This window comes from Oncorhynchus masou, chromosome 5 (genome assembly GCF_036934945.1).
Source record: "Oncorhynchus masou masou isolate Uvic2021 chromosome 5, UVic_Omas_1.1, whole genome shotgun sequence".
NCBI lineage: Eukaryota > Metazoa > Chordata > Actinopteri > Salmoniformes > Salmonidae > Oncorhynchus > Oncorhynchus masou.
This window is the reverse complement of record NC_088216.1, coordinates 86,512,981-86,528,174: the sequence shown is the minus strand read 5'-3', so window position 1 is coordinate 86,528,174 and position 15,194 is coordinate 86,512,981. Positions and strand designations below refer to the sequence as shown.

At 46.1% G+C, this 15,194-nt stretch overlaps 1 protein-coding gene across 1 annotated transcript in view; it reads right to left on the bottom strand.

Annotated features, from left to right (window-relative positions):
* The window catches only part of LOC135530244 (dedicator of cytokinesis protein 3-like), a 277,860-nt gene that overhangs the window by 245,343 nt on the left and 17,323 nt on the right, over positions 1–15,194 (bottom strand). Inside the window, 1 exon segment of the mRNA XM_064958601.1 lies at positions 5,276–5,372. Within this exon segment, the coding sequence (XP_064814673.1) occupies positions 5,276–5,372 (97 nt within the window).

Sequence of the window (15,194 nt, the reverse complement as noted above, 5' to 3'; positions counted from 1 at the left end):
GTAACAATTTTAGTTTACCATTTATCCTTATCCTGTATCCTGAGTTGATGTGACACCTTTATTTTTAGGCTTTTTGATTTCACCTTTATTTAACCAGGTAGGCTAGTTGAGAACACCTTTATTTAACCAGGTAGGCCAGTTGAGAACACCTTTATTTAACCAGGTAGGCTAGTTGAGAACACCTTTATTTAACCAGGTAGGCTAGTTGAGAACACCTTTATTTAACCAGGTAGGCTAGTTGAGAACACCTTTATTTAACCAGGTAGGCTAGTTGAGAACACCTTTATTTAACCAGGTAGGCTAGTTGAGAACACCTTTATTTAACCAGGTAGGCTAGTTGAGAACACCTTTATTTAACCAGGTAGGCCAGTTGAGAACACCTTTATTTAACCAGGTAGGCTAGTTGAGAACACCTTTATTTAACCAGGTAGGCTAGTTGAGAACACCTTTATTTAACCAGGTAGGCTAGTTGAGAACACCTTTATTTAACCAGGTAGGCCAGTTGAGAACAAGTTCTCATTTACAATTGCGACCTGGCCAAGATAAAGCAAAGCAGTTTGACACATATAACGACACAGAGTAACACATGGAGTAAAACAAACATACAGTCAATAATACAGTATAAACAAGTTTATATACAATGTGAGCAAAATGAGATAAGGGAGGTAAAGGCAAAAAAAAGGCCATGGTGGCGAAGTAAATACAATATAGCAAGTAAAACACTGGAATGGTAGATTTGCAATGGAAGAAATCTGGATAAGAGCGTCTGCTAAATGACTTAAATGTAAATGTAAATGTAAGAATGTGGAAAGTAGAAATAAAAATAATGGGGTGCAAAGGAGCAAAATAAATAAATAAATGAAATACAGTAGGGAAAGAGGTAGTTGTTTGGGCTAAATTATAGGTGGGCTATGTACAGGTGCAGTAATCTGTGAGCTGCTCTGACAGTTGGTGCTTAAAGCTAGTGAGGGAGATAAGTGTTTCCAGTTTCAGAGATTTTTGTAGTTCGTTCCAGTCATTGGCAGCAGAGAACTGGAAGGACGAGGCGGCCACAGAAAGAATTGGTTTTGGGGGTGACTAGAGAGATATACCTGCTGGAGCATGTGCTACAGGTGGGAGATGCTATGGTGACCAACGAGCTGAGATAAGGGGGACTTTACCTAGCAGGGTCTTGTAGATGACATGGAGCCAGTGGGTTTGGCGACGAGTATGAAGCGAAGGCCAGCCAACGAGAGCGTACAGGTCACAATGGTGGGTAGTATATGGGGCTTTGGTTACAAAATGGATTGCACTGTGATAGACTGCATCCAATTTGTTGAGTAGGGTATTGGACGCTATTTTGTAAATGACATCGCCAAAGTCGAGGATTGGTAGGATGGTCAGTTTTACAAGGGTATGTTTGGCAGCATGAGTGAAGGATGCTTTGTTGCAAAATAGGAAGCCAATTCTAGATTTAACTTTGGATTGGAGATGTTTGATATGGGTCTGAAAGGAGAGTTTACAGTCTAAACAGACACCTAGGTATTTGTAGTTGTCCACGTATTCTAAGTCAGAGCCGTCCAGAGTAGTGATGTTGGACAGGCGGGCAGGTGCAGGTAGCGATTGGTTGAAGAGCATGCATTTAGTTTTACTTGTATTTAAGAGCAATTGGAGGCCATGGAAGGAGAGTTGTATGGCATTGAAGCTTGCCTGGAGGGTTGTTAACACAGTGTCCAAAGAAGGGCCAGAAGTATACAGAATGGTGTCGTCTGCGTAGAGGTGGATCAGAGACTCACCAGCAGCAAGAGCGACCTCATTGATGTATACAGAGAAGAGAGTCGGTCCAAGAATTGAACCCTGTGGCACCCCCATAGAGACTGCCAGAGGTCCGGACAGCAGACCCTCCGATTTGACACACTGAACTCTATCAGAGAAGTAGTTGGTGAACCAGGCGAGGCAATCATTTGAGAAACCAAGGCTGTCGAGTCTGCCGATGAGGATGTGGTGATTGACAGAGTCGAAAGCCCTGGCCAGATCAATGAATACGGCTGCACAGTAATGTTTCTTATCGATGGCGGTTAAGATATCTTTCAGGACCTTGAGCGTGGCTGAGGTGCACCCATGACCAGCTCTGAAACCAGATTGCATAGCAGAGAAGGTATGGTGAGATTCGAAATGGTCGGTAATCTGTTTGTTGACTTGGCTTTCGAAGACCTTAGAAAGGCATGGTAGGATATATATAGGTCTGTAGCAGTTTGGGTCAAGAGTGTGTCCCCCTTTGAAGAGGGGGATGACCGCAGCTGCTTTCCAATCTTTGGGAATCTCAGACGACACGCAAGAGAGGTTGAACGGGCTAGTAATAGGGGTGGCAACAATTTCGGCAGATAATTTTAGAAAGAAAGGGTCCAGATTGTCTAGCCCGGCTGATTTGTAGGGGTCCAGATTTTGCAGCTCTTTCAGAACATCAGCTGAACGGATTTGGGAGAAGGAGAAATGGGGAAGGCTTGGGCAAGTTGCTGTGGGGGGTGCAGTGCTGTTGACCAGGGTAGGAGTAGCCAGGTGGAAAGCATGGCCAGCCGTAGAAAAATGCTTATTGAAATTCTCAATTATGGTGGATTTATCAGTGGTGACAGTGTTTCCTATCTTCAGTGCAGTGGGCAACTGGGAGGAGGTGTTCTTATTCTCCATGGACTTTACAGTGTCCCAGAACTTTTTTGAGTTAGTGTTGCAGGAAGCAAATTTCTGCTTGAAAAAGCTAGCCTTGGCTTTTCTAACTGCCTGTGTATAATGGTTTCTAGCTTCCCTGAACAGCTGCATATCACGGGGGCTGTTCGATGCTAATACAGAACGCCATAGGATGTTTTTGTGTTGGTTAAGGGCAGTCAGGTCTAAATTTCTTGAATGGGGCATGTTTATTTAAGATGGTTAGGAAGGCATTTAAAAAAAATATCCAGGCATCCTCTACTGATGGGATGAGATCAATATCCTTCCAGGATACCCCGGCCAGGTCGATTAGAAAGGCCTGCTCGCTGAAGTGTTTCAGGGAGCATTTTACAGTGATGAGTGGGGCTCGTTTGACCGCTGACCCATTACGGATGCAGGCAATGAGGCAGTGATCGCTGAGATCTTGGTTGAAGACTGCAGAGGTGTATTTAGAGGGCAAGTTGGTTAGGATGATATCTATGAGGGTGCCCATGTTTAAGGCTTTAGGGAGGTACCTGGTAGGTTCATTGATAATTTGTGTGAGATTGAGGGCATCAAGTTTAGATTGTAGGATGGCTGGGGTGTTAAGCATGTTCCAGTTTAGGTCGCCTAGCAGCACGAGCTCTGAAGATAGATGGGGGGCAATCAGTTCACATATGGTGTCCAGAGCACAGCTGGGGGCAGAGGGTGGTCTATAGCAGACTGCAACGGTGAGAGACTTGTTTTTAGAGGTGGATTTTTAAAAGTAGAAGTTCAAATTGTTTGGGTAATAAATAAACATAGAATGTATTTTATATAGTGTCTGTTGGGTGCATGGCCTCACGTGTCAACCTTTAAAGAGATGGGTGGGGCTAAAGCTTAAGAGGGTGTGAACCATGCTGAATGGGTGTAGACAAGGAAGAGCTCTCCAGTAGGTACCAAAACATTCAAGGTCCATTTTCTCAAAAGTGGAGTTACACTTTTACCAACTTGACTTTCCCAATGTCCTCAACATACCATTTTGGAGCTCTGAGTCTCTACTTCTATACAATGTAAAATAAAACACTTGTTTACACAAATGTTGCTACATAAGACCGAATGAGACATTCTCCCATCGTTGGAGAGAAAGACCAGCCGATGATGGAAAACAAATTAACAGCAATAGCGTTAGGGGAGAGTGGGGTATGTTGAGCCAAAGGGGTAAGTTGAGTCACTCTTGTTTCTAGGAAACCAAACAAAAATGTAATAATTTAAAGAAATATTTCGGAAGAGGTCATCATTTCATGGAGTCTGTGAAGGAAGAAACCACATGGAAAAGGTGGAAAGCAAGTTTGATCCCCCAAAACCTTGTTTTCCCCAAGTCAAAAAACCCTGGTGACCCTGGATATGTTTATAGAACTGACCCTAGAACTGATATAGAACTGACCCTGGATATAGAACTGACCCTGTTTATAGAACTGACCCTGTTTATAGAACTGACCCTGGATATAGAACTGACCATGTTGATAGAACTGACCCTGTTTATAGAAACCCTGGATATCTGACCCTGAACTGACCCTGTTTATAGAACTGACCCTGTTTATAGAACTGACCCTGGATATAGAACTGACCATGTTGATAGAACTGACCCTGGATTTACCCTGTTTAGAACTGTTTATAGAACTGACCCTGGATATACCCTGGACATAAAACTGACCCTGGCTATAGAACTGACCCTGGATATAGTTTATAGAACTGACCCTGTTTATAGAACTGACCCTGTTTATAGAACTCACCCTGGATATAGAACTAGAACTGACCCTGTTTATAGAACTGACCCTGGATATAGAACTGACCCTGGATATAGAACAACTAGAACTGACCGTGTTGATAGAACTGACCCTGGATATAGAACTGACCCTGTTTATAGGATATAGAACTGACCCTGTTTATGAACTCACCCTGGATGATAGAACTGACCCTGTTTATAGAACTGACCCTAGACCCTGTTGATAGAACAGACCCTTTATAGAACTGAACTAACCCTGTTTATGAACTGACCCTGGATATAGAACTGACCCCTGGACATAAAAATGACCCTGGATATAGAACTACCCTGTTTAGAACTGACCTGGATATAGAACTGACCCTGGATTACTGACCCTGTTTAAAACTGACCCTGGATATAGAACTGACCCTGTTTAGAACTGACCCTGGCTATAGAACTGACCCTGGATATAGAACTGACCCTGTTTATCGAACTGACCCTGGATATAGAACTGACCCTGGATATAGAACTGACCCTGTTTATCGAACTGACCCTGGATATAGAACTGACCCTGTGACCCTGGATAGAACAGACCCTGTTTATAGAACTGACCCTGGATATAGAACTGACCATGGATATAGAACTGAACCTGTCCATTGTGTGTTTTTCATGTGTAAAAAATATATATACGATTTTGATAGTGAATACTGCACGGTTGAGAAGGGCTTGCACACAAAAAACTACAACTGGAATGTCCGGAGTGACACGCCACACACTTTACTTGGTCAGAAAAGAAAAACTAGAGACATCTCATATTGACACAACATTTGTGCGTAAAAGCGGCACTCAGATCACAGATGTACTCACCACGTAGAGTTGCTTCCACGACAGGGCCCATTCCTGCAGGGTGGACGTCACCTCCGTCACAATGGGGTCTTCCAGCAACACCACTGTCTCATACTGCCTGTAGAATACAAAACAATAACGTAAAGCTCTATGAAACTGGTTGGTGAGGTTGCTTGTGTCTGTCTGTGTCTTGTGTATCTAGACACAGGAACCCCCGCGCACACACACAACCACATAGACACACGCACGCACGCACACACACACACACACACACACACCAAGATGATTCACCACACAGCATCAAAATGGGGAGTGTGTGTGTGTGTGTGTACATGTTTATCTCCTCTCTCTCTGATACCTGACATATTGTCAACGTGTTTCTATCTCCACCCAACAGACTATTATCTAAGACTTCCTCCTAAATCATTCAGAAGTCAGACGTTTTAAAATCGCTTTGTCAAACACTCAAACAAACTGCCATTCTACAGCTCTCACAACACTAACAGCCTCTCAGTCCCCCAGCCTAACCCCCTCCTCTCTCCTCTCTCTCAGTCCCCCAGCCTAACCCCCTCCCATCTCTCTCTCTCTCTCAGTCCCCCAGCCTAACCCTCTCTCATCTCTCTCTCTCTCTCAGTCCCCCAGCCTAATCTCCCCCTCCCATCTAACCCCCTCTCATCTCTCTCTCTCTCTCTCTAACCCCTCCTCATCTCCCTCTCTCTCTCTCAGTCCCCCAGCCTAACCCCCTCTCCCCTCTCTCTCTCTCTCTCTCTCTCACTCCCCCAGCCTAACCCCCTCTCATCTCCTCTCTCTCAGTCCCCCAGCCTCTCTCTCTCTCTCTCAGTCCCCCAGCCTAACCCCCTCCCATCTCCTCCCATCTCTCTCTCTCAGTCCCCCAGCCTAACCCCCCCCATCTCTCTCTCTCTCTCTCATCTCAACCCCCTCCCTCTCTCTCTCTCTCTCAGTCCCCCAGCCTAACCCCCTCCCATCCCTCTCTCTCTCTCTCAGTCCCCCAGCCTAACCCCCTCCCATCTCCTCTCTCTCAGTCCCCCAGCCTCTCCCATCTCTCTCTCTCTCTCAGTCCCCCAGCCTAACCCCCTCCCATCTCCTCTCTCTCTCTCAGTCCCCCAGCCTAACCCCCTCCCATCTCCCATCTCCTCTCTCTCTCTCTCTCTCTCTCAGTCCCCCAGCCTAACCCCCTCCCATCTCTCTCTCTCTCTCTCCCCCAGTCCCCCAGCCTAACCCCCTCCCATCTCCTCTCTCTCTCCCAGTCCCCCAGCCTCTCCCATCTCCTCTCTCTCTCTCAGTCCCCCAGCCTAACCCCCTCCCATCCCTCCTCTCTCTCTCTCAGTCCCCCAGCCTAAATCTCCTCTCTCTCCTCAGTCCCCCAGCCTAATCTCTCTCTCTCTCTCTCTCTCTCTCTCTCTCTCTCAGTCCCCCAGCCTAAACCCCCTCCCATCTCCTCTCTCTCTCTCTCACTCCCCCAGCCTAACCCCCCTCCCATCTCCCTCTCTCTCTCTCAGTCTCCCAGCCTAACCCCTCTCATCTCCTCTCCTCTCTCTCTCAGTCCCCCAGCCTAACCCCCTCCCATCAGTCCTCTCCCCCTCTCTCTCTCTCTCTCAGTCCCCCAGCCTAACCCAGTCCCCCCCATCTCCTCTCTCTCTCTTTGTAAGGGGTGCGTACTGGTGGCAGAGAAGTCAGATGCCTAACCCCCCCATCTCTCTCTCTCTCAAAACTGTGTTTCCAATGGCGCAGTTTAACAATAAAAACCACCAGGAAACCAGAACAATCAATAAATGGGTTCAAAACCCGATGAACACCATCTCCTCTCTCTCTCCCCCACATAACGTGCACAAGCACTTACAAATAAACAATACCGGACAAGGACATGGGGGGAACAGAGGGTCAAACACACAACATGTAGTTGATGGAATTGAAACCAGGTGTGGTGGGAAGACAAGACTAAACAAATGGAAAATGAAAGGTGGATCGACAGTGAGATGGCTTGAGGACCGGTGCAACTTTATTGGCGACCGCTAAAGGTCATGGGGCTCCGAACGTGGGAATTCAATAAAGACATTACATATTTTGAATGGTGGTATCGGCCTAATTCTATCTTATATGCATTATTTGCTGCTCTGATGGCACACTGTGGATTTTTGCCCCAGAACAAGGAGAGGGATTGACAATTTGCTCGCTGAGTCTGTACATAGGAAGTTTGCTCTGTTTTTTGAAGAACTGCTTTCTCTGTCCCCTAAGGTTCATCCCCTTCCTCACAGCCTAACCCCCTCCCATCTCCTCTCAATTTGGTGTTTGTCTCTCAGTCAGTCCCCCAGCCTAACCCCCTCCCATCAGTCCCCCAGCCTAACCCCTCCCATCTCTCTCTCTCTCAGTCCCCCAGCCTAACCCCTCCCATCTCTCTCTCTCTCTCAGTCCCCCAGCCTAACCCCCTCCCATCTCTCTCTCTCTCTCTCTGTCACCCAGCCTAACCCCTCTCATCTCCTCTCTCTCTCTCAGTCCCCCAGCCTAACCCCCTCCCATCTCCCCCTCCCAGTCCCCCAGCCTCCTCATCTCCTCTCTCTCTCTCTCTCTCTCAGTCCCCCAGCCTAATCTCCTCTCCCCCTCTCAGTCTAACCCCCTCCCATCTCTCTCTCTCTCTCTCTCAGTCCCCCAGCCTAACCCCCTCCCATCTCCTCTCTCTCTCAGTCCCCCAGCCTAACCCTGTTTTTTGTTAACCCCCTCCCATCTCTCCTCTCTCAGTCCCCCAGCCCTAACCCCCTCCCATCTCCTCTCTCTCTCAGTCCCCCAGCCTAACCCCTCCTCTCTCTCTCTCTCTCTCTGTCCCAGCCTCTCTCTCTCTCTCTCAGTCCCCCAGCCTAACCCCTCCCCCCCTCTCCTCTCTCTCTCTCTCTCTCTCTCTCAGTCCCGCAGCCTAACCCCCTCTCATCTCCTCTCTCTCAAGTGAAGTAGATAATATACAAAAGTGAAATAAATGAAAATTAACAGTAAACATTACACTCACAGAAGTTCCAAAAGACCTTACAAATGTCATATTATGTATATATGCTGTGTTGAATGATGTATAAATGGTTAAAGTACCAAAGGGAAAATAAATAAACATAAATATGGGTTGTATTTACAATGGTGTTTGTTCTTCACTGGTTGCCCTTTTCTTGTGGCAACAGGTCACAAATCTTGCTGCTGTGATGCACACTGTGGTATTTCACCCACTGTGTACTCTCTGTTTAGGGCCAAATAGCATTCGAGTTTGCTCAATTTTTTTGTTAATTATTTCCAATGTGTCAAGTAATTATCTTTTTTGTTTTCTCATGATTTGGTTGGGTCTAATTGTGTTTCTGTCCTGGGGCTCTGTGGGGTGTGTTTCTGTTTGTGAACAGAGTCCCAGGACCAGCTTGCTTAGGGGACTCTTCTCCAGGTTCATCTCTCTGTAGGTGATGGCTTTGTTATGGAAGGTTTGGGAATCACTTCATTTTAGGTTGTTGTAGAATTGAATGTCTCTTTTCTGGAATTTCATAATTAGTGGGTATTGGCCTAATTCTGCTCTGCATGCATTATTTGGTGTTCTACGTTGTACACTGAGGATACTTTTGCAGAATTCTGCGTGCAGAGTCTCAATTTGGTGTTTGTCCCAGTTTGTGAACTTTTTGTTGGTGAGTGGACCCCAGACCTCACAACCATAAAGGACAATGGGCTCTAAAACTGATTCAAATACTTGTAGCCAGATCCTAATTGGTGTGTTGCATTTTATGTTCCTTTTGATGGCATAGAATTCCCTTCTTGCCTTGTCTCTCAGATCGTTCACAGCTTTGAGGAAGTTACCTGTGGCGCTGATGTTTAGGCCAAGGTATGTATAGTTTTTTGTGTGATCTAGGGCAAAGCTGTCTAGATGGAATTTGTATTTGTGGTCCTGGTGACTGGACCTTTATTGGAACACCATTATTTTGGTCTTACTGAGATTTACTGTCAGGGCCCAGGTCTGGCAGAATCTGTGCAGAAGATCTGGGTGCTGCTGTAGGCCCTCCTTGGGTGGGGACAGAAGCGCCAGATCATCAGCATACAGTAGACATTTGACTTAAGATTAGTAGGGTGAGGCCGGGTGCTGCAGACTGTTCAAGTGCCCTTGTCAATTTGTTGATATATATGTTGAAGAGGGTGGGGCTTAAGCTGTATCCCTGTCTCACCCCATGACCCTGTGGGAAGAAATGTGCATTTCTTTGCCTATTTTATCCGCACACTTGTTATTTGTGTACATGGATTTTGTAATGTTGTATGATTACCCCCAACACAACTTCCCATCAATTTGTATAGCAGACACTCATCCCAAATTGAGTCAAAGGCTTTTTTGAAACCAACAAAGCATGAGAAGACTTTCCTTTGTTTTAGTTTGTTTGTTTGTCAATTAGGGTGTGCAGGGTGAATACGTGGTCTGTCGTACGATAATTTGATAAAAAGCCAATCTGACATTTGCTCAGTACATTGTATGCACTGAGGAAATGTACGATTCTGCTGTTAATGATAATGCAGAGGATTTTCCCAAGGTTGCTGTTTACGCATGTCCCACGGTAGTTATTGGGGTCAAATTTGTCTCCCCTTCTGTGGATGGTGGTGATTCGTCCTTGGTTCCAAATATTGTGGAAGATGCCAGAGCTAAGGATGATGTTAAAGAGTTTTAGTATAGCCAATTGGAATGTCTTTATATTTGATCATTTCATTGAGGATACCATCAACACCACAGGCCTTTTTGGGTTGGAGAGTTTGTATTTTGTCTTGTAGCTCATTCAAGGTAATTGGAGAATCCAGTGGGTTCTGGTAGTCTTTAATTGTTTATTCTACGATTTGTATTTGCTCATGTATATGTTTTTGCTGTTTGTTCTTTGTTATAGAGCCAACACAATTGGAGAAGTGGTTTATCCATACATCTCCATTTCGGATAGATAATTATTTGTGTTGTTGTTTGTTTAGTGTTTTCCAATTTTCCCAGAAATGGTTAGTCTATGGATTCTTCAATTACATTGAGCTGATTTCTGACTTGCTGTTCCTTCTTTTTCTGTAGTGTATTTCTGTATTGTTTTAGTGATTCACCATAGTGAAGGCGTAGACTCAGGTTTTCTGGGTCTCTATGTTTTTGGTTGGACAGGTTTCGCCATTTCATTCTTAGATTTTTGCATTCTTCATCAAACCATTGGTCATTGTTGTTCATTTTCTTCGGTTTTCTATTGGTCACGCCCTGACCATAGAGAGCCCTTGGTTCTCTATGGTGTTGTAGTGACGAGGGGGTGTTCTAGTTCAATATTTCTATGTTGGTGTTTTGTATGGTTCCCAATTAGAGGCTGCTGATAATCATTGCCTCTATTTGGGGATCATATTTAGCTGGCCATTTTTCCAACCTGTGTTTGTGGGATATCAAATCAAATCAAATCAAATTTTATTTGTCACATACACATGGTTAGCAGATGTTAATGCGAGTGTAGCGAAATGCTTGTGCTTCTAGTTCCGACAATGCAGTAATAACCAACAAGTAATCTAACTAACAATTCCTAAACTACTGTCTTATACACAGTGTAAGGGGATAAAGAATATGTACATAAGGATATGTGAATGAGTGATGGTACAGAGCAGCATAGGCAAGATACAGTAGATGGTATCGAGTACAGTATATACATATGAGATGAGTATGTAAACAAAGTGGCATAGTTAAAGTGGCTAGTGATACATGTATTACATAAGGATGCAGTCGATGATATAGAGTACAGTATATACGTATGCATATGAGATGAATAATGTAGTGTAAGTAACATTATATAAGGTAGCATTGTTTAAAGTGGCTAGTGATATATTTACATCATTTCCCATCAATTCCCATTATTAAAGTGGCTGGAGTTGAGTCAGTGTCAGTGTGTTGGCAGCAGCCACTCAATGTTAGTGGTGGCTGTTTAACAGTCTGATGGCCTTGAGATAGAAGCTGTTTTTCAGTCTCTCGGTCCCAGTTTTGATGCACCTGTACTGACCTCGCCTTCTGGATGATAGCGGGGTGAACAGGCAGTGGCTCGGGTGGTTGATGTCCTTGATGATCTTTATGGCCTTCCTGAAACATCGGGTGGTGTAGGTGTCCTGGAGGGCAGGTAGTTTGCCCCCGGTGATGCGTTGTGCAGACCTCACTACCCTCTGGAGAGCCTTACGGTTGAGGGCGGAGCAGTTGCCGTACCAGGCGGTGATACAGCCCGCCAGGATGCTCTCGATTGTGCATCTGTAGAAGTTTGTGAGTGCTTTTGGTGACAAGACAGAATTTCTTCAGCCTCCTGAGGTTGAAGAGGCGCTGCTGCGCCTTCTTCACGATGCTGTCTGTGTGAGTGGACCAATTCCGTTTGTCTGTGATGTGTATGCCGAGGAACTTAAAACTTGCTACTCTCTCCACTACTGTTCCATCGATGTGGATAGGGGGGTGTTCCCTCTGCTGTTTCCTGAAGTCCACAATCATCTCCTTAGTTTTGTTGACGTTGAGTGTGAGGTTATTTTCCTGACACCACACTCCGAGGGCCCTCACCTCCTCCCTGTAGGCCGTCTCGTCGTTGTTGGTAATCAAGCCTACCACTGTTGTGTCGTCCGCAAACTTGATGATTGAGTTGGAGGCGTGCGTGGCCACGCAGTCGTGGGTGAACAGGGAGTACAGGAGAGGGCTCAGACACGCACCCTTGTGGGGCCCCAGTGTTGAGGATCAGCGGGGAGGAGATGTTGTTACCTACCCTCACCACCTGGGGGCGGCCCGTCAGGAAGTCCAGTACCCAGTTGCACAGGGCGGGGTCGAGACCCAGGGTCTCGAGCTTGATGACGAGCTTGGAGGGTACTATGGTGTTGAATGCCGAGCTGTAGTCGATGAACAGCATTCTCACATAGGTATTCCTCTTGTCCAGATGGGTTAGGGCGGTGTGCAGTGTGGTTGAGATTGCATCGTCTGTGGACCAATTTGAGAGGTAAGCAAATTGGAGTGGGTCTAGGGTGTCAGGTAGGGTGGAGGTGATATGGTCCTTGACTAGTCTCTCAAAGCACTTCATGATGACGGAAGTGAGTGCTACGGGGCGGTAGTCGTTTAGCTCAGTTACCTTAGCTTTCTTGGGAACAGGAACAATGGTGGCCCTCTTGAAGCATGTGGGAACAGCAGACTGGTATAGGGATTGATTGAATATGTCCGTAAACACACCAGCCAGCTGGTCTGCGCATGCTCTGAGGGCGCGGCTAGGGATGCCGTCTGGGCCTGCAGCCTTGCGAGGGTTAACACGTTTAAATGTTTTACTCACCTCGGCTGCAGTGAAGGAGAGACCGCATTTTTCCGTTGCAGGCAGTGTCAGTGGCACTGTATTTTCCTCAAAGCGGGCAAAAAAGTTATTTAGTCTGCCTGGGAGCAAGACATCCTGGTCGGTGACTGGGCTGGATTTCTTCCTGTAGTCCGTGATTGACTGTAGACCCTGCCACATGCCTCTTGTGTCTGAGCCGTTGAATTTGGATTCTACTTTGTCTCTGTACTGACGCTTAGCTTGTTTGATAGCCTTACGGAGGGAATAGCTGCATTGTTTGTATTCAGTCATGATATTGTTTTGTGTTTGTGCATGTGCACTACTACTTTCACGGTTCATTGTTGGTTTATTGTTTTTGTTTTCGTTTGAAGTTTCACCGCAATAAAGATGTGGAACTCAACACACGCTGCGCTGCGCCTTGTTCCGTCTCTCCTCACGATCGTAACACTATTTGAGATTTTTAGATTTGATAGGGAAGCTGAGAGGTTAGATATACTGTTGAGATGTTCTACTGCCAAGTTTACACCTTCACTATTACAGTGGAACATTTTGTCCAGGACGTTGTCTTAAAGGGATTGAATGTGTTGTTGCCTAATAGGTTTCTGGTAGGTTTCCACACTACTTTCCTTCCATCTGTAGCATTTCTTAAAGTTACTCAGTACCTTTGGCTTCGATGCCTCATGATTGCGTATTGCTCTGTTCAAGTAGACTGTGATTTTGCTGTGATCTGATAGGGGTGTCAGTGGACTGACTGTGAACGCTCTGAGAAACTCTTGGTTGAGGTCAGTGATAAAGTAGTCTACAGTACTACTGCCAAGAGATGAGCTATAGGTGTACCTACCATAGGAGTCCCCTCGAAGCCTACCATTTTCTATGTACATACCCATCTTGCGACAGAGCTTCAGGAGTTGTGACCCGTTTTTGTTGGTTATGTTGTCATAGATGTGTCTAGGGGGGCATATGTGGGAGGGAATGCTGTCACCTCCAGGCAGGTGTTTGTCCCCCTGTGTGCTGAGGGTGTCAGGTTCTTGTCCAGCTCTGGAATTTAGGTCACCACAGACTAGTACATGTCCCTGGGCCTGTAAATGATTGATTTCCACCTCCAGAATGGAGGACCTGTCTTCATTAAAGTATGGGGATTGTAGTGGGGGGATATAGGTTGCACACAGGAGGACATTTTTTTTCTCTGTTGAGATCATTTCCTTTTGAATTTCTAGCCAAATGTAAAATGTTTCTTTTTTGATTAATTTAATGGAGTGAGTTAGGTCTGCTCTATATCCAAATAGCATACCCCCTGAGTGCCTTCCCCTGTTTCACACCTAGTAGTTTGGTGGATGGGACTACCAGCTCTCTGTAACCTAGAGGGCAACCAGTGGGTCCATCTCCACCATACCAGGTTTCTTCAAGGATGACAATGTCTGTATTTCCAATATCTTTGATTTATTCTAGGTTCCTGCTCTTTAGGTCAAAGGCAGATGACCTCAGGCCTTGGTTATTCCTGGATGGTTATTCAGGCCAGTAAGTGTGAGCAAAGCCTGCTGAGCATCTGGTACATGCCATTTTTTATTGATTTGTTTTACCTTTATTTAACTAGTCAGTTAAGAACTAATTCTTATTCACAATGACGACCTAGGAACAGTGAGTTAACTGCCTTGTTCAGGGGCAGAACGACAGATTTGTACCTTGTCAGCTCGTTGATTCAATCTTGCAACTTTGGGTTACTAGTCCAATGCTCTAACCACTAGGCTACGCTGCCACCCCACTAGCCATTGGCTTGGGCTAGTGTACGAGTGGGGGTTTGGGGGATCCCGCAGGTCTGGCCGAGCGTCTCGCTGGTCTGGGCGGGGAGTCTATTGATCTGTTGCTCCCGTGTGAAGTGCTAGGGCTGCGTGTGAGAGCGATGTCCTTCAGGGTCCGGGTGAAGATGGGTACTGCTGCCTTGTATAGGTGGACCTGGTCATAAAGGCTGTTCAAGTCCAGGGTGGAGTGGTGGGTCAGGAAAACATTTGGTTTTGAGGCACAGTCACGGGAAATACTTGGGAAATGCTGTATGGTAGCAGGGTGGAGATAACCACCTGTGCGTTGGGGAAAGTAGAAGAAGCTTTTTCAATCACTCCCTTCAGTGCTGTGGCCACCCTTTCCTGCTGTGCTCTCATGTCATTTGTGCCTGTGTGTATTATTATGTGGCTGGGTGAACCTAGTTGGTCCTCAGACAGAAGGTATAGGGCGCGCTGGGTGTTTGGACACCAGAGTTTATTTTATTTTCTTGTATATATTTCCCATTTGAGTCCATTTGGAGAACAATCTGTGTCTTGTGTATGTCCTCAGTGTGTGTGGGGGGTTGTCAGGAGGGCTATCAGGGTGGCTGACAGGGGTTTGGAATCCCCTGGGTTTGGGGTTCTTCATTTGTCTGTTCTGCTGTGATGTCAACGCTATGGTCTTTTGTGGACTGACTGGCTTCTCTGCGGGGGTGGCCACCTCTCTAGGGGGTTGTTCTCTGTCAAACGCTATCCCCCTCAGTCTCTACCGCAGCAGTCTGATCCTCTCCTCTAGTGCTCTGTTCATCTCCTGCTCCTGTTCTTTCTCCTGTTGAAGATGTTTCACAACAATCCAGAGTACAGACATGTCTC